Genomic DNA, 24,515 nt, shown 5'->3' on the forward strand with positions numbered 1-24,515 from the left:
TCTGATACAACCCTGGTGATCTGCAAGGTGAAATGATAAAAATACAATACAGGCAAGGATTTCTGCGTTTTTTTGTTTTTGTTTTTTTTTTCTTGGCTGCTGGAACTCAATTTTGAAGAAATAAAAATACATAACATAGCAAAAACTTAAGCTCAAAACACCAGTTTGTTCACAAAAATCAATGAACCCTAACATGGCTATATTATTAAATAGCACTGATTATCAATCATGTCACCCTCATAGTAAAGAAGACACTTTAAACTGGTCTTCAGTGGACCAGATACCAGATCTGCACTGTGATGTAACAACTATGTACAGGCCTCGTTCGGGCGCTTACACAATTTATTCCATGTTTTTATACACAGAAGACCTTTATGTGATCCTCTCTGCTCAGATGCAGCATCTTGTTCTACACTGCTTATTTTGGCACCGTTGCTGTACAGTCGAGGTTTTTCCTAAAGTTGAGCCAAACATCAGGTGGAGTAGAAATCCGGCGTTAATCGTATTTAAAGGGTCAGTTCAGTGTTCGCTTTGCGGGAATCTTTTGAGTTGTGGTGCGAGGAAAACTGGAGAGCACAACTTTTAGTCTTGGCTGTTTCAGGCGTCTGCTTAAATAATTTCTGTTTGGCTTGGATTCATTTTCGTCAACTCTCGGTAAATGAGTAACACTTATTTATAAATGCGCTCGGCCCGGTGTTAATCAAGTCTCAGCTCTGCTTTCACGGATTTGCAGAACAAAAGGGCTGATGCTTGAAATCTGCAGCACAGAAGGTGAGTCTCTGTTGCCGTGTCTGTGCTTTGCTTTGGCCACATCTGTCAGCCGCGGAGCAGAATCAGAGTAACTCCCTTGTGTCGTGGAGGCGCTTCATTGTGTGCAGTCAAGTATAACAGCCTGTAGGAGGAGTTCTGAGCTTATATTCATGGCTGAAAAATATTCGCTGAACAGAAGAAACAGTTTAAATTCATTTATGTTTGCGTAACATGTGGCTTCAGGAGGACTCGCCTGGTTTAAAACAATAACAACAAAACTGCCACAGTCTCCACTAAAATCATTTAATTGCTGATAAGTGGTCTGTAGCACCTCGGTGGCGTTTCGCCCACTTGGTTCAAACCCGCAGCGTTTCCTGTCTCTGCGCTCGTCCTCCCAAGCGCCTGTACTCTCTCATTTGGGGTTGAACGGGAACGGCTCCAGCTTGGTGCTGCCGCTGCGGCCCCAGCAGCTCGCCGTGATGCTCATGCTGCGCTGCGACGCCCCGGGGCCGTGGCTGTGGGTCCGCTCCAGCCGCTCCCGCTCCAGCCGCTCGCTGTCCGACTGGCTCTGCGTGCGCTCGGGCCGGTTGTGGAAGCTGCCTGTCGGGGAGCTGGGCGCCGGCTGGGAGGAGATGGTGCGCAGCAGGTGGTTCCTTTTCCTCAGGAAGTCGCTGTTGGCGCCCAGGCCGAAGCTGCCCTTGCGCAGGACCATGCGCGCGCTGCTGGACTTGGCGGGCCGAGAGCGCTGGTTGTACTCCAGCTGGGACAAGTGGGCCGCGTACCCCTCTGTGATGAACTGCGGAGAGGAACATTCGAGCCGAGAGGAAAGCTAGCTGAATAAATCTGGCTTTAGACATGGAATAGTCATTTATCGCAGGGCCGCGACTAACAACATGTTTGTAATCGATTCTTCAGATGATTAATCGGATTTTTTTTTTTTTAACCTGTCATTCACAGGTTGTCATTCACAATGCACAGGGGTGTCAAACTCCAGTCCTCAAGGGCCGCTGTCCTGCAGTGTTTAGATGTGCCACAGGTAAAAAACAGTGGAATGAAATGGCTTAATTACCTCCTCCCTGTGTAGATCGGTTCTCCTGAGCCTTGCTAATGACCTAATTATTCTTTTCAGGTGTGGTGCAGCAGAGGCACATCTAAAAGTTGCAGGACAGCGGCCCTTGAGGACTGGAGTTTGACACCCCTGTCACGAGAGGACCCAAATTTGGATCCTCTCGTGAATGACAGGTTAAATTGCCAAATTCTGCAGATTTTTAATTTAAACTTTCACGGCTTTTTACGCAATGTTAGAAATACAGTAAAAGGTGCAAAAGAACAAATAATTCAACAGCTTTTTTAAAATAAGAAAATAAAAATTTCATTGTCTAAAATGCAATAATGAAGTATTTCTTTAGCGTGGATTAACTGATTAATGGCTGGATGGCAAAAGGTGCTTAACAGGAGATTATTATTTTTACATTATTATAATTATTACAGCAATTGAACCAGGTGATGGTAAAACTACACCACTTGAGGAGTTTTGAGCAGAGCATACTTGCAGACAAAGGTTTTGTTTTCACCTTAAATGTAAATGTTTATATATTCTTTGTTCAGTTTTGGCTTAATTGTTGTTCTTTTAGCAAATGGCTTTTATTTTCCCCTTTTGAGTCTGTATACTGTACTTAACGGTTACTCAATTTCTACATTAGTTGACATTTATTTCAACAACTGATTAATCACAATTAATCGCTTCGGCCCTAATTGGTAGCAGGAGGCGCCGTGTTGAATCTGCCTCTGGACGGTACCTGGCACTGGTTCTGCATCTTCTTGGAGGGTCTGCCGACGATGTAGATCTGAGAAGGAGGAATGCCGATGGAGTTGTAGACAGAGATGTCTTTGGTCGATCCATATCCAGCGAAGATCTTCATATTAGACTGAAATCAGCCCACAGGCAGGAGAGAAATTATTTTCTTTGAAAATTAAAATAAATAAATAAATAAATAAATTGTCTGAAGATCCTCAACACATTTCGTCTGCACCAGTTGATAACCCAAAGTACGCTCACTTACCTCTGCCAGTGTTTTCAGGAAGTTGGCCTTGTGCCTGAGCGGGTCGTGGACTAATCCGTCGCAGAAGGAGACGATGCCGTGTGGGAAGTTGTGCTGAGACAGCCAGGCCACCACCCGCTGTTTCTGCATGTCAGGACGCCCCGTCACGTAGATGATCAAATAACCTAAATCCTGCCAGTGTCTGCGACGAGATGAAGCAGCAAAGTGATTTTTTTTTTTATTTATTTTATTTAGGTGACATCTTGGGAGCTACAGAAAGTTTGACTCGGATACCTGACGACGTCCACGGCTCCTGCCCTGACCTTCGGATCGCTACCCATGATTGAGACGCTGGCGGCGAACGACCCGTCGATGCTGAACACCACAAACTCTGTGCCACGTGGGACAACAGTCAGGTAGCTGTCTGCAAACGTGTGGTCGCCTCTGGGTGGGGGCAGAGCCAGAAGAGAATGAAAACTAAACCAAAGGACGGGATTATATCTAAAGTTTCACATCAACAAGATGCAGAGAAGGCAGGAATTTTCAACAAATCATGACACACAGAGTGAGTTTGGCGTTTAAAGGCTGAGAAGATGAAGTCACCTGACAACCATTTTCACAGGGTAGACTCCGATGCCCAGACGCTTCTCCTCTGGGATGTTAAACGACACGCGGCCGCTGCTTTGAGTCACTTGCGTGCTGAAGAACACCCACTCTCCTGACGGAGGCTGGGTCATGATGTGAAGGTCGACCTGTGCAGGAATTCAAGACTTAAACATGATGTTTGAACACTGAAAGGATGCAGACGGCCGGTTCTCTGCTGCCACGCATGCATGATTACCTTCTCCCCAGCTAGAGTCACCATGTCCAGAGGGCCGTACATGAAGCGACCTGTGATGACCTGCTGGCTGTCTTCAGGGAACACGGCGTCGTTCACTCGATGGTTGGCAGTCACATTCTGCCATTGGAGTAAAAATAAACCAAGTCAGAGAGGGTGTTTTTTTAAAAAAAAAAAAAAAACAAGGAGAAAAAAAAACACGTCTTCTCCTTAGAAATTTACATAGAAAAGTCAAAGTCAAGTGACCTACAGCTGCATGCAAAAATATTCACAATTTCAGGGTCAAATTCGATGTATTTTCTTGGGATTTTAAGCGATAGACGCGGAAAAATAAGTGTATTATAGTGAAATGGAGAGATATTGGCACATTCTTCTGCTTCGCATTCAATCACTATTCTGTGTTTGTCAATTAATCCTAATAAAATACTGTGAATTTTTCTGGTGTAACGTTTGAGGGATACTTTTCCCTGCACTTGAATCCAAGATGTTGATAACAAACCGAAGGCATTCCTCCGCAGCAGATTAATGTTCGTAAGCCGTCTCAAACTGGCCTGTTTTCTTGATTTCACACCCACCCGGATCTTGACGTGAGTCCTCTTCCGGAGCCACTTCTCCCGAGGCTTAGAGGGGGTGAACTCTGACACCTCCTTCCCATCCAGCTCCAGGATGCTGGAGTTTTCATGCCTCATGACCTAAGAGCAGAGATTTAACTGGTTCATCCCATGAACAGGATTTTTAAAAAAAAGAATAAAAAAAAAGAAAAAAAAAGGTTGGGGCAACTCACCTGCCTCAGGAGGAAAGATACAACATCTGTGGATTCCCAGTAAGAAGCGTGGAAGAGGTGCGGCAAAGCCACTGTGGGAAAGGCAGTCAGAGCATCGGGGCAGTACAGAGCAAAGTCCAGGCGCTTTGTGCCCCACCAGCGTGCTGCAACTGCAAATGGGAACGAGTTGAATAGAGTGCAGGTCCACAAGATGAAACTCTAGCAGAACGAGCTGGCATAGAAAGGTGCACCACCTTTAAAACCCACAAAGCAAACTTAAAAAAAACATAAATAATAATAATAAATGAATAAATAAAAAAAATCAGCTTCACTTCTTCAGCTGCAGGTGAGAAAGAAAGGTGTTTTTGATTATTGTAGTGAGAAATCATGCATCAAAACGGAAGGAGACGGTTAGAACTGATGAGTAATTTCACGACCAGCTCCAAGAGTTTAATCATGTTAGTGGGGGTTGTTACACCAAAGGGCAAAATTAAGATCTGAACGTTGTTCCCACTGAGTGAAAGTGCTTGTGGCTGTGTCCTTGAGAAACCCATTTGGAAAGAATCCCAGGAGGAAGGAGAACAAAAAATAAAATAAAAGGCTTTCCGCAGGAGCAGAATGAAGCTTTTGGATAGTTGCTGTGATTTCCGCAACTTTGAGAAAAAATACCTTCATCGACTTCAGCTTGGGAGTCCAGCGACACCAGGTCGTGTATAGCACAGTCCAGCCTGCATGATTGGATGCTGTCGTACTCGTAGATGGAACTTAGACTTTCCCCTGAGTATGTCTCAAAACTCAGATCTTCGTCAGTCAGGTCAGCCTCGGCTTTTTTATAGAACTTCAGAGGATTTTTTATGGATAATAAGTTTTGGGATGTTAGGGCAAGTTGGGAGAACAGACTGAGCTTATTGGATTGGTTAATCTGCTCTGATTTGGCTACACAGGGGAAAACAACAACAAACAGAAAACCATGTGATAAAATGGATGCATATGTAACAGAAAAAAAACAGTTTAAAGCGTGACAAAGAGATGCATTCATTAGAGAGAACAACACTTACACAGAGTTGTGAATTTCTAAGCAGCTGTTAGTGAAGGTTAAAGCATCACGGCAAGGTGATGCTGCTGAACACCTGATGTTGAAGTGGCGAAATTTCTTTTTCTAAATTGTTCAAAATGTGCACCAAACCCATCTTAGGTTATAATGCGAGACAAAAGAAATAATAAAAATTAAAAAAAATTTAAAAAAGTAAAAAGACTAACAGGTAAATAGGGGCGGAGGGAACTTTGGTTAACAATAATACAAAGAGAAAACAGGATGCCGATTATCTCAGCGCACACTGCAGTAGGAGGTGGAAATGACTTAGGGAGGGAGATTGGTGTCCACATGCACTGAAACGTTAGATAAATGCAGTACCTGGTCATTGCATTTACATTTAGACAGTGGATAAAACTAAGACAGACAGTGAAAAGTGGCTCTAAGCTTGCTCTTCTGGAGGGCTCTTATCTTGCTGGCTCCTTGTCAGAGAATATAGGGGGAAACGGTTCGATGACTGTCTTACCAGACGAGTCAGAAAGAAGTGCAGGATTTGTGTTTACAGCTCCTTGCGAAATGTAAATTTACCCTTTGACCCTTTGCCCATTTTGTCCCGTTACAACACAAACGTTGCGTCTCATTGGGATTATATGTGACAGGCCAACAAAAAGTAGTGCATAGATGTGAAGAAGAGTTGGTTGGTTTGGATGGCTGTTCCCTGATGCCCTCCTGATGCTCATTCCCAATTATTTATTTAACAAACGGTGCAGAAAATAATCAAAAAATAATCCTGACAATACGGAGAATTTTGTCATTTTAAAACATCATTAATTGAAATTCACTGTGACGACGACGATGCGATAAATCCCCCACCTCTACTTTATGTCATTTAAAATTATGAACTGCTTTGTTTCTATTGCATAAAATCCCAGTGAGACACGACAAAGTTTGTGTTTGGAAGGAGAACAAGATGTGAGAAAATTCAAGAAGTATAAACACTTTTTGCAAGAAGCTGCATCTGACCAGCTAGTTAGCTCCAGATGGAGTGTAAGGTGTGTGTAGAGTCAGAGCACTGGGGTTGAGAGGAGGAGGATGTAGGAGAGTTGGGAGGAGACACTAGTTGTGTAGAAATAGAGACAAGTTGGCCTGAGAGTGAGTGAGAGAGAGAGAGAGAAGGAGGGGAACTAACTGGAGTTGTGTTTGTGTGAGTGGAAGAAAGAGAGAGAGAGAGAGAGACTGGTGGACGTTCAGAACACTTACTGTTGGCTATGTTGGTGGCAGTGAAACTGTCTGCCATTCCTGAGACCTGGCTGGCAATGCTGATCTCACTGGCCCTCCGTTGGCCCCTGGAGAAGGGGCCCATTATGGGGGATGAGGGGTACGGACTGTCCATGAAGACACCACCATGAGACTGAACAACATCCGCTATTGAGCCCAAACAAGGAGATCCCATTAGACAGAGACACAGGTACGGTGGGTACCTCACAGTGATGGGGAGGGAGGCGAAACATGTGACTGCAGGGGGGGAAATGTGAAACCACAAGGAGCCCACATGTTCTCCATGTTCTGACTGACACGTGACAGCACAGACAGTAAAATGCCTACATATATTGAAATTAACGTCAGGGTGTAAAAATTGTTCGCTAGGAAAGATTTAGATTAAACATCTAGTGAGTTACTTGATAAATAATGCTGAGATTTGACAAAATTAAGACAACCCGTATCACCAATAGAAAACTTATTAAAAATGTAGATACAGAGCTTCATGTTGAGCAAACAAAGCACCACAAGCAGCACGGCGAAGCGTGATCAACTCTCCTGAAAGTCGACAGGTGAATTTAACCTCTAAGCACAAAAAAAAAAAAACCATCAAGAAACCCCAAATCACAGAGCACAAACACAAACGCTAACACCCTCCAAACGCACCACAGCAGACGCTCTGCAGACAAATGTGAATGAGTGTTTCCACGGCTTGATTCATCCACTTGTTGGGATTTTTTGTTTAAAATAAAGAGAACCTCAGTTCAGGCTGCATGACCCGGACACAGTTAACATATTATTTCAGAGCTCTTAAAGATTCACTTTATTTAGTGCACAAGTTTGAATTTATTATGCGTTTTCTTGAGCCATATGTACACAAAGAGGCTCAAAAATATCCATGTCCTCCTCACTAACATTTAGAGAAATGTTCCCTCAGCAACATAAATAAGCCTCTGGTCGGACATTTGACACACTTATCACAAAAGGAAGAAATGATTCGGATGTTCTCACAGACCAGCTTAAAAGCATTTTCAAAGGGAAGAACGTCTGGCTGTTCTGGAAGAGTAAAAGTCAGCCTGCTCAGTTTATTCTGGAGAGCAGACTGGATGTGTTTTGAGATCGTTGCCCTTGTGTCCAGGTTTTAAGAAAATGGAGGAATTAAGTGGTTTGGTTGCATTGAAACAGACCCTCACCGTGATCCTACTAATTTTGAGTCTGTTTCACTACCAGTGGTGGTAGTTCAACCCTCAACAACATGATGCTCCCACCACCATGCCTGACAGTTGTGCGATGTTGAAAGCCTCACCTTGTCCAATCCCAGCATGCTTCTCATCAGTGTGGTCGTGTTGTGTTACTTGGGACGACTACTGGTCTCAGTTTTGTACTTTTTAACATTTTGATGTTGCCACCAGGGCAGCTACGTGTTGAAGAAAAAAACCAAAGGGAGAAACGTTTGTAAATGTATTGATGCTTTTGTCGGTAAAACATGGAGAAAGAATGAATGCTGAGTGAGTCAGGTCCTCCAGCGCCACCTGCTGCCTGAAGCCACTCTGTCTGCAGTCAATGACGGCCCAGAAACATTTGCCTGGATTTATCACATCAGAGTTGTGGTAAACTCACAAGGGTTGTGTGATAAACAGTGACTTGTGTGTTTAATTAGCTTAATTTATTGTTTTTGTGTGGTTGTGTTTTGATTTGGTTCAGCTAAATACTGTGGGAAGGCGGCGGCCTGAGCGAGTTAGGCAATCCAATCCGACCAGTTAGTCCAGCGCCCTGTTAACAGGTCGTTAATGTTTCATTAATCACATGATGCAGCACATGCTAAGAGGTGACGACAGTCTCTCAGTGGTTGGATCTTGGTCCTGGACTTGTCTGGTCTTGACTTGGTCTCAGGTTAGGCGCTTTTGACTGAAGCACTAATACGTGGCTTAATGTTTCCCTCTTCTGACCTCCTTCTAACTTTCGCCAAAAGGATCTGGCTTCTTCATGGGCCCAGCAGAAAAATTTCAGTCAAGTTTGAAGGACTCCATTTTGAAGCAGCTGATTTAGAGGCGGCAGCCTCAAGATCCACATTAATGTTTAACTTAAGTCAGTCTATTAGCATTAGACCGTTAAGAAGAATATGTTAAATGTTAAACTATGCTCGGATGTAAACAACGTACAGTCGTGTCGTACAGTTGCTGGGAGAAAGATCCAGTGTTATTTCTCTTCTATGATGCAGATAGGACCTCCCCATTTCTTCACCACGGAAACCAATCAATTGAAATGACCTCTATCCATTTAGGCAAAAAGGCGGGTCAACTATCCAGCCAGAATCATACCGGCAATTTGTCATTTCAAGAAATAATGTGATGTTTCTCTGAAACCTGCTAAGGGAAACTTAACTAAACTGTTGTTTCGGCGTATGTATATATTCAGAATTTTTAAAATCCATTAAATTAAATTCAAACCTGTGCACCCAATAAAAGTTTTAAAACTCACTGAAAATGTTGCATGTTCAACTGCAGTTTGGAAAAACAACTGTTAAAGTGTGAGCAGTTACACGAGTCACATGTCATACTCTTGCAACAGCAGCAATGGAAACATTCGGACGATATCTAAAGCAGACGCAAAATCAGTCTGGATTTCAAAGCACACGACAGAAAGACGAGGATGTGAAGAGGACAAAGCACAAATGCAGGGAGCGGATGAGTGAGGGCGGAGAAAGATGGAGGTGAACAGGAGAGGCTACACACACTCCAAGGTGGCGGGTGTGGCTTTCAGGGAGTTCTCCTGCCAGTTTAGCACAGGAACAGGAATGCAGGTCTCACTGATGGTCTCCTGACAGCGAAAGGACAGGGGGGGCCCGCTATCAAGTAGCAGCTGAGCGTTGCTCTGGACTGTCTCCACTACAGAGGGAGGCGGAGGAGCAGGAGGGAGGGCAGAGGTCGGAGGGGTGGTTTTAGGAGGGCCGGGTGTGCAGAAGTGGGAACAAGAGACCGAGAGAGGAGGAAGGAAAGGAGACAGGGAAGACACAAAAACACATATGAAGCAAGAACAACTGGACATAAAACAAAAGGCAAGCCCTTAGCGGACCTCACTTCTAGACTACAACTGTTTTTACAGCTTGAATGGTTATAATAACCAGTTTTACAACCACACGTTAAACAGAAGAAGCGAGATAATGCTGATAATCACTGATAAATGCTGATAAATGTATTATTACTGCAGTTCATTTTTGCCCAAACATTTGTTTTGTTACAGCCTCACTCCAAGTGATTAAATATCATTTTCTAACTATATTCTAAACACAAGATCTCATAATTACAAAGTAAAAAAAAATTGTTTGTTTTTTTATTTTTTATTTTATTTTTCAGCAAATTTATAAAAATGAAAACTAAAAATTATATGCACAAGGTTTTACTGCATTCCTCGTGACATTCATGGTAACCTGCCTTCACTGGTTTATCTTTTCACTGAGGTTAAGATGACAGCAGCCAACACTAGGAGAAACATCTTCAGAGTGCTAATGATCTCATCTTCCAATGCTACAATACTCGGATAATAAAGGGGTGGCTTCAGGGGATTTCTGTGAATATCCTCCAGTGGCTCAGCCAGAAACCTGGAGTTACAGTAAATCTAATTTAATACGTCTGGAAAAAATTTAAATGGCCATCTACCGACGCCGCCCATCCAGCCTGACCTTGTTTGATCTGCAGAGAAAAATGGGCAAAAATGCACAAAGCTAAGCTCACCAGCGCTTAAAGAAGAACTGCTGCTAAAAATGCTGAGCAAAAGAAGTGAAAATATACACGTGATATTTGAGGAGTTGTTATTTCATAAATTTGGAAAAATTGCTATTTAAAAAAAAATATATATTTTGGAGTAAGGCTGTAAGATAAGAAATGTGGAGAGCAGTGAATACTTTCTGATCACTAACTCCTGGATATTAGAAAATGTGAAACTTAAGTCTGAGGATAAAAACTTGTTTTAGTGACTAGTCGGTTCATTTACACTAAACATCTACAGCCAAATAGGACAGTTTGAGGTTCTAAGGGTGACTCTATTAAAACGAACGTCCAAAGACAGAAATCAAAATCAGGACTATGACCACATTTAGATGAATAACCTGCTTCACAGAAGACAAACAGTAGAAAAATGCAGCATTTTTCTCTGAGACAGTGAACTACGTGAGTGGACTCATGGTGTGCCACTAAGACATGTGCTGTATGCGACGAACAGGACTGCTGCTTACAATCAAAATGTCTCCTTTACGGGGAGAAATTAAAAATAAATCTACTGTGTGAGATTCTGCATTTGTGCTTGTGATGACTCCAAAGAACCCGACAGGTCTGAATTGTTTCACGTGGCAGTTTTTGCCTCCATTTATCGCTCCTGCAAGGAACTCACCCAGCAAGGCCGAGTTTCCGTCTCCGAGGGGGAAGCGCTGGTAACGGGGAACGCTAAAAGGAGGGAGGAGGTGAAATTTCCGCTCCAGCAGAGGCTCCAGGCGGGAGGCGGAGGGATCAGCTGGGTGGAACAAGTTATAGACCTGCTGACAGGCCGGCCTCAGCTGGGCCACTAGAGGGGGAAATCCAACCAAAGACATGGGAGGGAAGAGCAGACGAAACCAGATGAAAAAATAAATAAATTAAAAAGCTGCCCAGCAGAGGCATCTTTAATGTTCATTTTCATGCCCAAACACATTATTCGCTTAAAACTCCTGCATTCCTCTTAATGAAGAAGCTCACCATCCAGCATAGGGATCACAGTCTTCCTCAGGGCCAGCACCAAGCCCAGCGGAGAACCAAACAGGAAAAAGTCCGACACCTCAAAGTCGAACTTCCCCAGGGAGCTTCCGTCCAGCATGGTGCTGCTGCTCGACCTGCGGGACGCTGCGTCGCTCTTAAGGACGCTAGAGTGCAAACTGGAGGGAAAAAAACAAAACAAAACACAGCTGTTAGTCATTCAGGCATTTGCTGCAAAGTTCAAATGCCTCGAATTACTTTCGCTTTTTGTCACGTCACTATCATAAGTCTCAGATCAACACAAAATAAATGCACAATGTCAAGTGGAAAGAAATGATACTTTATTTTTAACATATGAAAAAATCTATCTGAACGCGTGGAGTGGATTTGTATCAGACTCTAAATAAACTCCAGTGTGTTTCTTTTGTCTCCTGAGCAGCAAAAAGTGTCCACCTGCACTTGGATGTAAAGTTCTCTGAGGTTTGATTGGAAAAAACATTAGTTAACAAACAGCATCATGAAGACAAAGAAACAAAGTATCCTGTATCCAATTCAGGGCAATCCAAGAAGAAAACCACTTGGAGGTCAACATTCCAGCAGGCGGGCAACAATAAACTTTCAGTCAGAGCTGTAATGGTTACGCTTTGACTAGAATGACTTAGTCAAAGTCCAGAGCTAAGTCCAATTGAAAATCTGTGGGAAGAGTTAACAACTGACACTCAAAGATGATCTATGTTGTGTCTGAGTTATTCAGATGTGGAAAGTTGTTAAAAGGACAAAATCCAAATGGGTGGCAGCTAGTACTTTATATAGGTCGGCCACTTAAAATCCTCGTAAAACAGGCAAAAGTTTGTGTTTGTAAGGTGGAAAAAAAATACTAAAGTGTTCTAGGTTGTAAATACTATTGAATAAGCATGCTACTATCACAGCATATTCAGCAAAGCTGGCATTAAGGAAGAACTGAAACGTGTCAGAAGAAAATAGTTCCTCAGGTAAGTCATCGCTCACCTGGACAGAAAAGCTTGGTGTTGTTTAATTGTGTCCAGTTCGTAGGTCGACGAGTCGCTTCTCTTGCGTGGCAGCTGCTTCTTGGTGTCATCGCTTGAACTGACACGAGGAATATCAATGTTGCTGCGACTCAGGTGGCGGCTGCTCTCCAGTGTTGGGGATGATGACCCATGTCCGCTGTTGACGATGATGCCGGGAGAGAGAAGGTCCTGGTCCTACATGAGCAAATCAGGAGGACGAATCACAACGACGGAAAGAAAAAGAAAGAAAACCTCGAAGAAAACCTCAACAACTTACAGACGATAAATGTGTCCATGAGCGGACCAGTTAATAAAAACTGTGTCTGATGTGCCTTTAGGATCCTACCTGCACGCTGATGACGCTGCCTCTGCGGCTGCTGTTCTGGCTTTCATTTACCGTGGGGGTGCTGTTACAGAGGGCATCAAACCCCAATATTCCTCCCACACAGTCCCCAATGAGGCAAACCTGCACAGGAAAGACGGTTCACATAATATCAAAAAGTAGCAATAACATATTGTGCTGTATAAAAGTCTTCAGTCATTGCATTTTTAAAAAGATTTTCACCTAAGTAATCCATTAAAGTGGCCTTAGTCAACAGACATCAAATGTTTCTGAAGGTTAATCAAAGAGTATCTTTGGTCTTTGGCTGCTTTGTGAGTATTTTCTGGTTCAATGTCTGATTACTGATTAACTGAAGGATGAGCCAGATTTGTATCTTGTTTTTTGAAGACAACTTTCAGATGTCCTCCACCTGCAAAAGCTTTTTGGATGCTTGATGCTTCTTCTTTTATTCTTCTCTTGCCTTTATTTTTAAAGCACACACGGCACAAAAGGTACACTGAGTGGACGAGAAATGGTTCAACTAGAGAACTCTAAAAAGTCTGCAGAACTACAAAGCAAGACCAAAAAGCAGAAGCTGCTATGTAACAGATCAAGACAAAGTCTTGCACAATAGTAGAAGTAGAACTAAAAGTAACGCATCGCTTTAAATTCTTTTAAAAGTAAAATATCGGCAAAAAGCTGTGTGCGTTTGTATTTTGTCCCCTTTACTCTGATACCTCTAAATTTAACAACCTGCTCTCAGAACTCACCTAAATAAATTTGTAAATAAAGTGCAACTGTGCATAATTTAACCTCAGTATAAAACCAGCTGCTCTGAGAAGACCTCAGAGGGTCATTAGAGAACAAACAGCATCATGAAGACTAACTCAGCAGATAGTTCAGGGATAAAGTGGCTCCAAAAGACTCGGACTGTGTAAAAAGTTTCCAACTGAGAATCCGTAGAAGTTTGAATTGTTGTTCAGATGCTTACAGTCCAACCTGACTAAGATTGTTCCATTTAGCAAAGAAAAATTGCCAAATATTTCACTTTCTAGACGTGCAAAGCTGGTAGAGCGAGACATACTCTAAAGCACTTGCAGCTGTAATTACAGCAAAAGGTCGAATAAGGAGAAGTGAATGCAAATTCACATGTTGGGTTCAGATCTGTTTATCTTTACTTGTAAAATTTTTAATCCACTCAACAATAATGCACCACTTTGCATTCGTCTACCACATCCCAACAAAACATGCTGAAGTTTGTGGCTGTAAAACGTGAAGAGTAACTTTACCAGCAAAACTGTCAATAAGAACCCAATCTGAGAAAAGAACAGCCCTGCCCCGGTTCTGAACACCGTCTGACCTGGCCAGAGAAGGTCGCTCCATCCTGAGACTTAATGAAGTCGGAATACACCTGGTTGGCGCGAACAATGACAGTGGCCACGGCGTCCTGGTACTGTGGAGACGAGGTGGCCAGCAGAGGCAGAGCTGCGAGCGGGATGTGGTCCTGGCTGCTGGACAGATATCCCTCATCATAGCTGTAAGGGCTCAGGCTGCAAAAAGAGGAAGGAGGAGCTTAAGTAAATAAACCAAGGAAGAGGAGGATGACCTGAGTCACAAGCTGGACTTTTATATAAGAGAAACAGCCGTCGTAGCCGATGACAACAAACCCTTAGTCAAAACACTGCCTGGAGCCTGCAGATATAAATGTGTGCAAGCGTTTTGTCTTACTTGGAGACAAGAGAGAAGGCCTCGGCACAGATGGCGGGGCAGGGCACCAAGCGGATGGCGATGCGTCCGAGCGCAGCGGGGTAGTGAACGCGCATGACTGTGTCGAACGCCGTGCTGATGGTGTTGACGTCAGCCTGCTTGCTGCTCTGGTCCCCTCCGCCCGTGTCCAGGATGTTCCCTCCGTGCAGAACCAGTATCAAGACGTGGATCTTGGAAGGCTGCAGACTCTGCTGAGATGAGCTCTCCTAAGGGACGGCAGAATTGCGACAAAGGTTGATGAACAGAGAATGTTTTGATACTTTGCTTGGTTTTTATCATCATGACCAAAGACAGAGGCTTTTCCCCCTTACTAATAAAAAACGTCCCTCAGTTATTGTTGATGACATTCTGCGTCAGGCTTTCCAAACATGGACCACAGAGCAGACTGCTGTTCACAACCATAGAAGGGGCAGAGGACCATGAGAGGGGGAGACAGAGCAGAGCCACCCTCCACCTGTATGACAACAATCATGCTTCTGGAGGATGTCACAATAAACTGCATGGAGTAATGTGTAGTTTTGTCTTGCGTGTCCGATCCAAAACTTCACATTGTCAAAGAACCACCATAAACGCACACTCAATGCCACGACTGCAGGTACAAGCGAGTTGAACAGAGGGTGGTGGGGTCGAGGGGTACACATGGATCTGGGTTTGGGCAATGGCGACGGAAAAGGGAGGAGCAGTCAGTACTGGGTGGGAGGAGGGCCTTCCTGTGGGACTTAACCCTGCCCCAAGGTGCTATGGGGCCAAAATGTTTACTTACTGACTGGTGCCTCGTTACCGTGATGGTGGGGATAGGAGAGCTATCGGCTTGGCCGCTAAGAGAGTCACGCATCTGAACACAAGAGGACAGAAAGGCCGTTTGTCCCTGAGCCTTTCTCTTATCCTCCAAAGTGTAAAGTCTCATAAACCCAGCTGAGCTAAAGGTCATCGTTTCTATTTAATTTAGTTTTTAGGCTAAAAATGGACAGTAGCAAGTTTGGGTTGTGGGATTTCTTTCTTTTTTTTTTTTTTTGGTATTGTTATTCAGGAATGGAGCTGGGCCTTATGACTGAAAAAACACATTTTACATCAGTCAATATTGATAAGTTTCTTGTTTTAAATATCTTAAATACTGCCAAACTGGTGATGTGACCTTTCCTGCTTTATCTGCAGTTTCCTTTCAAGCTGTTGTTTTCATTTTATCCTTTCACTGCACGCTGTTGTTTTTTTATTTTTAAGTGGTGAAAACTTAAACTACTGTTGTGCAAGTTACTCAAAAGGTTGTTGCTAGGTAACCACAAGTTGTTGCTCGGTAACAAAAGAGTGAATGAGTTAGTTGATGCCACAAACATTGTTTAGCTGGCTGCAATAGGTTGAGCAGCTGAACCGTTTCCTTTGCCTACATCCCCCAGAATGCCGTGCAGTTCTGGATGGATGTTCCATGAAATTAATGGAAACTCTATTAGAAATTGTCTATTGATATTAATATCTATCACAATATGTATTGTTATTAATTTATTGCCCAGCCCTATTCATGCATGCTTAATATTTGACAGGGCAGCATCAGAAGAAGCTGGATTAGTTTCTGAAACATTTCCACACGCGTACCTCATCCAGTCTGTCCTCGCTCGATGCTCTGTCATAATCGACGCTCATTTCCTTAAAGTTCTCTGAAAACACAGGTTTATACACACAGTTAAGTCAGAGAAGAGTTCCTGTTGGGGATGAAGCTTCGGTCAGCGCTGCTCTTCATACCAGAACTTTCCTCCGTGTCCACAGTTTCAATCTTGTCCATGAAGTCGTTGGAGTTCCACTTGGCAATTTCTTTTGGGAAAACCTCCTCACCATCCGAGAGATCCTCTGAAGACACAAAAACAGAAAACAGAGTGGGATTAAACAATAATTAGTTGCGTCTCCATTGAGTGCTGGCTATTCTTTTAAAATATAAATCTCCATTTCTCATTCAGTCAGTGCTGTAGCTTTGGTCAGTTAATACCTGGCTTTTGTATTCAAAATGGAGTCACCTTGTATGGGACCTTTGTCTGATTTTTAAATTCCTAAAATTTTAAAAAAGCCTGACAACCAACAATTCAAAGAGATTTCTCATATTGCACTGCCAGTACACTAAAAGGACATAGTAACTCATATCTACCTAAGGATGTTCCTTTTGGGTTTGATTAGAGTCATCTAAGTCCAACAGGAATCAGAAATTAATCAGTAGAAATAGGGTGAAATCAGGACTTTTCAGAAATTATCCGTTTTTCATCCAATAAACTGGTATTCTTACAGCACATTCTTAAGGAAGCTTGAAGGTTTCAAATGGACAAGAGTGTTATTAAATTACATTTATAATTTACTCTATGGGAACATTTCAGTGATGCGCTCCTTTTTTAACATATAAAGTTCATTTCGCTACACCATAGCAAAATGAAATGCAGTGCGAGGAATCAATTCACATCCAGAAAACCCACAAGAAACACAAGAAAATTCATAAGAAATCCCGACAATCACAAACTTACAGTTTTACAAGGTTCTCCAGAGAGTAAACACAAAGCAGACAGGCAACATCCATAAACAGTCTGGGACAAAAAGTGATTTCAAAGATGTTTTTATTCACCATGTGATTTTTTTTTATTTATTTATTTTTTTTGCAAGACTATAATATTGTGTGCAAGCAGCACACAGTAACTACTGTCATTTGTTACTGATATTTAACAAAACATAGGGCCAAAAATGTATATTAAACGTGATTAACATCAGAAGTTCTTGAGCGGAAATTTCTTTCATCATTCTGCACAATAAATAAGGTTCTTTTCTCAAGTTCACCATCCTACACTCACCTTTTAACATCTTATTTCTAGCAGCTTCTCTGACATTCTTGACATTTAAATAGCAAATGTTAATTAGGCCCGAGCAGCGAAGCGCTCCGTAGGCCTTTTGTAATTTAAATTGCATCTGCAAAACAACTGAAATTGGCTTCTGATTTTGAAACGCAGAGATATTTTAGTGTTCTTAGATAATCCAGACTAAAACATTAGCTCTATAACACTTGGACTTGTGAAAGCAGGAATGAATTACAACAAATGCAGATTCTTTAAAGCAGCTCGTAATCTTTGATATCTTTATTCTGCTTAAACTGCTGCTTCAATTCCAACAGCAGCAGTTTTAATGCTTTGGTTTTTTATTCTAAACAGAGACATTTAAAATAGTCAAGAGACCAGAGAATGGGTAAAAGATTCAGTCTCGGCTTTAAACGACAGAATTTCTGTATGAATGTAGGGGGGAAAAGGATTGGGACAGAACTGTGCACCAGGACACAAAACAAGGTCCACAAGGAAACAGATGACACTGGGTCCTGACCTCAACCTGACAGAAAAACTCTGGGATAAACTGAACATCATTCATAACTTTCTGTTTCAGTTTGGGACAAATATATGAGACACAGCTTTAATTCTTCAAAATGGGGGAAGACAAGGCAAACATGTGTTTCACAAGTGAGGAAATATTCACTCACCTAGACTTGCAAAAATACACTATATTCAGAGCTGTGAGCAAAAAAATATTTTAAAAGAAGTGGAACTTTGCCAATCAAAGCCGGTTGGAGCAACCAAGTAGCGCCAAGCATAATGAACAGGAACATAAGAGAAGTAAAATATCTCCAAAGCTTGTTACTGGAGATCTGCAGCAGAAAGTTGCATCTTGGGGGTCACAGAGTCTCCATAGCAACCGTTTATTTTAAGACTTTAACACATTTTTCCAAGAAGAAGAAATAACTCTACATGCTGCTGCAAATGAGCAAAAACAGTCCCAATTATACTTTATATAACTCCTAGCATCACAGTTACCACTAACACTAATTGTTGTGAATTCATGACTGAAATTAATATATTTTTTGATTAAGAAAAAAAAAGTATTTGACATTAATTTAATTTATTTGATATGTTGTATCACTTATAATCAGTTACTGGATGCCAGCAAAAAGTCAATGTAGTTCCTGTTTTCCAGTCACAAGCAGAAACAAGTTGAAGTTAGAATTAGGGCTGCAACTAAAGATTATTTTAGTAATCGATAAATCTATCAATTATTCTGACAATCAATTAATCATATTTTAAAATTCTGTAGACTTTCATTAACCACTACTAAAACATTACTGAATTAGTTGATTAGTTCAATAACTGATTAATAATGATTAATCTTTTCTGTCCTGGTTGGAAAAAATGGAGATTATTGCGCTAGAAGAGTCAGAGTGAAAATAATAAAAATGCAAAATGTTGAAGGTTTGTCCTCGTTTCACATGACATCATCAGACAAACGATGGTTTCCAGAGGGACGCTTATTGCTTGGACGTCTGTGTGCATTTAAAAGAGCCGAGTGTTTTGGTGAACTGATTCCTGAGTTGGACGTCAGGAGGAAAGACGTGGCCCCAAGCCTCCAGCCAGCTCTTCCTTCAGGGGAGCGTGGTTGCAGCACCACACCCTCCTATTGCAGCTGCAGAACCAAAGCATGCTGGGCATCTGGGAAGCTTAAAAGCTGAGCTGCAGCTTTTAAGCTTGAGCAGTTGAAGAAGAAAGAAAGCAGAAAAATAGAGCAGTTTAAAGAATGTTTAGCTGAGAATATAATTTACCATGGGCGTCAAAGAATTCCTCGTCCGAGCTGTCGTCTGAATCGCGCGCTATGCTCTGCATCCTCCACTCTGAGATGCTGTGACGCGATGGGCTCACTGTAAAACCACAAGAGGCAAAATGATCGCTGTTAATTGGGGACATGTGTTTTTTCAGCCTCTCTCTTTTCTTTCTTAACACATACAGAAATACACTTCAACAAAGCAGCTGTTGCCCACACCCCCCGCAAAATCTCACGCACAAACACAGCGTTACATAAACATGCTGAGAATCTCTGTGGTAGTGCTGCTGTCCTGCAGATGAGATGGGCTGCATGGTGGTCAGGGGTGATGTGAGAAAAGTGAGGCCCAGCGCAGGCGAAACACCCAAAACCGAGGGCGGAGAACGCCAAGAGTCGGCCCCGTCTGTCACAAACCTATAACCGACACCTCGTGTATCATTAGAGCGGCGGAGGAGAGGGGGGCACAGCTGTGGCTGTCAGGACAGACAAAGCAGCAGCAGCGGAGGGGAGGGGGGGGGGCTCGCGTCTGCCTCCTCAGATCTGTGATGTCAGCACTGCTGCTAAAAATAGCTGCATGGAGAACCACGGGTGGTGATGGGGCTCATGGAGGGTAAGGGGGGGGGGAACGAGGCATGCAGGAGTCAGGGGCCACGAGGAAGACACAGCGAGTGCTACCTTATAGAAGGGACGGCACATGGGTATGTTAGGTCACGTGATCTGTGATGTCAGAGGCGATGCTAAAAATAGCACGGCTCTGAAGGAGAGAAACTGCTGAAGTTGGACAGTCAGTCAAAAGGTGAGGGCACGGGGAAACACAGGCTGCTCTTCATCCGACTGTAACGGCGCCTATAAAAGCCCGAGCGGCTACACCTGCAATCCAGTTATTCAGTTACATTAAAGTCTCTTTTTATATGTCGTTTTATCAAACTGCTCGCATAGAGAGCAGGTCCAAGGGTTACAGATGCCACAACATGATAAGACAGTTTCCCTCCATATTTAAGGGAATCCCTGCTATGGATGTGAAAATGACCTGAAACTAAAATAGTCACCAAAGAAGAAGATAAAAAAACAACTCTTTTGGTAAATAATACCATAATTCTGAGTGTGTATATGATCAAAGTAAAAATGTTTGGCATTGAAATTGAACATACTGTTTCACAACTTCAATCTGAATCTACCTACATGACTTAATTTTACAGGATCAACTTCACTATATATTTATAAAATCGATCTATTTATGTTTTATAGTGAAGATGACATTGGTTCATTTGTTCTATATGATTGAATTGAACTAAATTTATTTCAGTCAAAAACATTTAATCTGAATTGAATTGTGAAAAACGAGACGGGAAAATAATCCAATTTTATCTACCCACCACAGGCAGTGAGAAAAATAGTTAAAAAAAAAAAAAAAAAGGTAGAGTGTGAGACTCTGCTGCTGTTATAAAAAAATATATATTTTATGACTTTCTCCACATCCTTGCCCTTGTCAATAATTATAGGAGTTGGAATACAAGTCGAGCTTTAGAGTGTAAATGTAAGAGCTGGCCCTGAAATAATTTGTGGGTTTTGTAGTATTTCATATTAAATTATTCATCATATATTTTTTTTAATGCCATCATGTAAAGCTTTGTTCTAGGGTGGTTAATATATCACACACTTCCAGTTTATTTCCAGAAAGACGTCAGATCTGTAAAGCATGTTTTAGGAGAATTTATCACCAGAGCTGCCAGCAGGTTCACATTTCTGGGCTCCTACTTGATTCAGTCGGAGTCAGAGAAGAGGAGGCAGCTGCAGCCGTGAAGTAGTTTTTCCACCTGAACGGTGCAGCTGCAACTCCAAACAGCTCCCATGGGATGGTCATGTGAAAAGTAACTAACACATAGGTGCAGAGCTCCAGTATGTCTCCGGTGTAGTAAGTATTTTTTATATTTTTTTGCTTATTCCTTTGTTATCTGCAATCTTTATTTATATAAATATGGGAAATCCCATTCAGGGAAATCCATTCCTTTTTCTTATCACAAAGGTCAGATATTTTTGTTTTGCTCTATAACCCAACTGCCGTCAGATCACAGTTCTTAAAGTGTGTTGGTGAACAGCTAGGGTTTCTGCCGGTTTCACCAACTGAAATTTAAGACTTTTTAAGACCATTATGAATGGAATTTAAGACCTATGTCTACACAACTTTGCCCAGACATCTGAATTTTCACGTATCCATAGAAGATACAAAAAAACTAGCTAGCTAGCAAGGGTATTTTAGCAGTGAGCTACTGGTAGCCAACATTTTAAGGTTCTGTAGTTCTAGATCAGTTTCATTGATGAATGCACACAATGACTGATGTGTCAAAAGATTGGGAGAGACCACGGGTGAAGAGCCGTTCACCTCCTCTCTTGGATGAGCGGGAGGATCTGGATGAGGTGGACCACTGCTTGGTGAGGACGCCTCGAGGCTGCAGAGTCTCTACTGATCTGGTGGCCGTTTCCTCTGCCTCGATAGAGCTGATTGCCTCTTTGGCCTCCTGCTCTTTGTCTGGAGACACTGTGCTTCCGTTGGATTCGGAGAGCTCCTCGCCATGGAGAAACTTGGCCATCTTCCTGGCCAGGGCCAGCTGGGTTTCCAGCTCCAGCTGCCTGATGTCGTCCATGGTTAGGCCATACCACTCGTCCTGCCAGCACCAGGCCTGCCGGTGGGCATGCACCATAACCTTTCTGAGCCCTAAAGGGAAACAACAGGCAGACCAACGTATAAAACAGGCTTGCAGACTCTGAAAACAGAAAACGGTGACGGAAATCCAAAGCTCTGCTCACCAACATCATGAATGAAGCGTTCAATCTTGGACTGCATGCCCCAGTAGCGAAACTCCACTTTGCAAAGTTTATAGGCACACATGATGGGAGTCTTCCCTGGGTTGTTTTTGTACTCCTCTATCCAGTCATCCTGCAGGGGCCCCCTCTGGGTCTTGGCTGACGCGTAAAGCTTCGGGTCCTCCTCTGAAGTGTACTCATGTGGGGGGATGGGATCTGCCACTATGTCGATAACGTCTGCCAAAGAAAATCGGGTTTCAGGCACCAACAACTGATGGAGTCAGCTGTTTGGAATGAATGTCACAACGGCTTTAGTGAAGTTTTATAATCATGTTGTAATGTGCACAGGAGGGCAGGAGCAGAACATGCATAAGCCTGACTTAAAAACACGTTTGCATTCTTTTCATAACCAACTTTCAGTCTAACGGCATCAGTTACATAAGAAGCAGTGACTGACTAAAATCATTACAAATAACATCAGAACTAGGTCACCGTGTGCTCTACAAGCACTTATTATTTTTTTATTGTCGTGTGATGGGAAGTTTTTTCCAAACACAAAAATGATGCTGCGCCACTAAAGTGCCACAAGTGGGCTTCATTCATTCACTGCTTATACTGACAGACCTTCAGACAGGAAAAAACAACCAAACTAAGATTAATAATGAGCCCAAAAATGTTGTACAAATTAGCGTGTGTCCGTCTCAAAAAATATAAAAGTTTTTAAATGTAGATTAATTTCTATAAAATTGTTGAAAAAGTGAAACTAATCTGCTTCGAGCAATACTTTCCAAGCAATTATATCTGTTAAGTTTGATTATTGGGGTTAACGGCAACCCAAAGCTCAGTTTCTGTGAATATTACATAAGGGTTTTTTGTTTTGTTTTGTTTTTGTTTTTTTTACAGAAAAATGTTACTTCAGGACCTAGAAAAGGGTTGTCCAAAGTGTGGGCCGGGGGCCATTTGTGGCCCTAGGAATAATTCTGCGTGGAACCGACTGCAGTTCAAGAATGGTACAAAATAAACCCTCCAGCAAAAGGAGTTGAAGCAGATGATGTAATTTTTTTGGGATGAGAATTACAATGACAGACACACATCTTCATAAATTGAAAATTTTAGGCACAAGAGAAGGTATTTTACTTTTGTTCCCGGTTGGCCGGTGTATCTAACTAACCTAAATCGAACTAGCATTAACCTGATCATGCAGTTTTCAGCCTGGTGAGGAGCTTTAGCACTCTCCTGTCTGTAACGCATAACGATGATTTTATATTATTGTATTTAGTATTATTTTTTCGGTTACAAAATGCATCAAACCGTATCAAATGCTTTGTCCACTTAGTCAGAGTCAATGCATGCGGCCATGCGGAGATCTGAAAAAACTCATCCCACAAACTTGAGCAACCTAAACAGTTTCTGTGACGCTTATTAAAAACTCAACAGACACGAAATGGAAGAGCTACTAAAGCCACATTAGCAGCATTTAATTAAATCTCCCGTTTGTTGCGCATTTCTGCGTAGTGCAGCAGATTACCTCATCATGCAGGGCTAGTCCAAAGCTGGATGAGGCCTTGAGCAGAATTTGATTTAGGGGCCCCTTTTGTTGCTAAAAACATCAGCACCTCTAACAGATGTGTTGGATTTAATCTGAGAGAAGGGAGTAGTTTAATTGGCCAACCAGAAAGCAATCAGTTATAGTTGCAGTTTACTAAATTGTATTTGTGAACAAACAGAGCTCAAACTTAAAGGTTAAACTCACAGGATCAGATTGTAGCTAGGGTAACAAAACAGTCTAACTATGAATATTGTTCTTTGAACTTTTACAAAGTAAACTTGCAAGCTCCTTAAAATCTTACATTTAAATGTTAAACAATTTAAAATCTATTTATGTATGCTGAAATTGAATCAAATTTAGCAGCAATGATGGAGCTCTTGACTTAATTTGGATTAAACAAAAGTGCAAATAATTGCTATTCATTTTAATTGTATATTTTGATTTGTTGTTTTTAAGACTAGATGTGGGTTTAAGTAGTGTTTCACTGGTGATGTTTTCCCGTAACGTATAATTATCAAGTGATATTTTCAAATTTCCTGTCACCTTAACATCTTTTAATACAAAAACACGGTGCACCGCCGGTGGACCGCCTCGACACCCCGACCACCGGGCTTAACCAGGTTTCTGGGGGAAAACCTGTATTCTCATATGTAATGAAGCTACATGAGTCTCTTTTTTGGGATAAAATATTGAAATAACATTAACTAAGTTTCAGCTGTACAGGACAGCATTGTGTTGTTGACATGTCAGTGAAAATACAGCAGATAAACGTTAAGCTTCTACATCATAAAAAGGTTCTCACCGATAGTTGTTTGCCTCTTGTCTGCTGCAGATAAGTTAAAGACATCAGCTTGGTTGCCTGTGTCAGGCTTATAGTAAGTCTCAATGTCGATGGAGAACTTCTCAACAAATGGACAGGTGTATCTGGAAGACATCATGTGACAAAATGCATCATTACATACGTGGACTCATTCATGTAGTGCTGAATGGCTCAGGATTAGTCAAAGAGTGACAACACATCCTCAG

The 24,515-nt window shown here is 42.2% G+C and overlaps 1 protein-coding gene across 8 annotated transcripts in view; it reads right to left on the minus strand.

Annotated features, from left to right (window-relative positions):
* Nucleotides 1-81: 81 nt before the first annotated feature.
* LOC103151871 (membrane-associated phosphatidylinositol transfer protein 2-like) overlaps nt 82-24,515 on the minus strand; it is a 127,266-nt gene continuing 102,832 nt past the window's right edge. For 2 of the 8 annotated variants that reach the window (XM_016681779.1, XM_016681778.1), the window contains exons 4-27: nt 24,292-24,413; nt 21,944-22,177; nt 21,519-21,851; nt 19,137-19,232; nt 16,268-16,372; nt 16,121-16,182; nt 15,294-15,365; nt 14,492-14,736; nt 14,124-14,313; nt 12,788-12,907; nt 12,422-12,636; nt 11,417-11,592; nt 11,076-11,246; nt 9,422-9,574; nt 6,687-6,851; nt 5,063-5,329; nt 4,415-4,563; nt 4,206-4,322; nt 3,634-3,750; nt 3,396-3,544; nt 3,087-3,236; nt 2,814-2,994; nt 2,550-2,678; nt 82-1,546 (exon numbers count right to left, since the gene is read on the minus strand). In XM_016681779.1, coding sequence (XP_016537265.1) covers nt 1,163-1,546; nt 2,550-2,678; nt 2,814-2,994; nt 3,087-3,236; nt 3,396-3,544; nt 3,634-3,750; nt 4,206-4,322; nt 4,415-4,563; nt 5,063-5,329; nt 6,687-6,851; nt 9,422-9,574; nt 11,076-11,246; nt 11,417-11,592; nt 12,422-12,636; nt 12,788-12,907; nt 14,124-14,313; nt 14,492-14,736; nt 15,294-15,365; nt 16,121-16,182; nt 16,268-16,372; nt 19,137-19,232; nt 21,519-21,851; nt 21,944-22,177; nt 24,292-24,413 — 4,102 coding nt within the window. In that variant the 3' untranslated portion in view covers nt 82-1,162. The remainder of the gene's footprint in view (nt 1,547-2,549; nt 2,679-2,813; nt 2,995-3,086; nt 3,237-3,395; nt 3,545-3,633; nt 3,751-4,205; nt 4,323-4,414; nt 4,564-5,062; nt 5,330-6,686; nt 6,852-9,421; nt 9,575-11,075; nt 11,247-11,416; nt 11,593-12,421; nt 12,637-12,787; nt 12,908-14,123; nt 14,314-14,491; nt 14,737-15,293; nt 15,366-16,120; nt 16,183-16,267; nt 16,373-19,136; nt 19,233-21,518; nt 21,852-21,943; nt 22,178-24,291; nt 24,414-24,515) is intronic. The other 6 variants (XM_007572130.2, XM_016681780.1, XM_016681781.1 and 3 more) reach the window with 6 other exon arrangements.

The sequence above is a fragment of the Poecilia formosa genome, unplaced genomic scaffold, assembly GCF_000485575.1.
Source record: "Poecilia formosa unplaced genomic scaffold, Poecilia_formosa-5.1.2 Scaffold295, whole genome shotgun sequence".
Lineage (NCBI taxonomy): Eukaryota > Metazoa > Chordata > Actinopteri > Cyprinodontiformes > Poeciliidae > Poecilia > Poecilia formosa.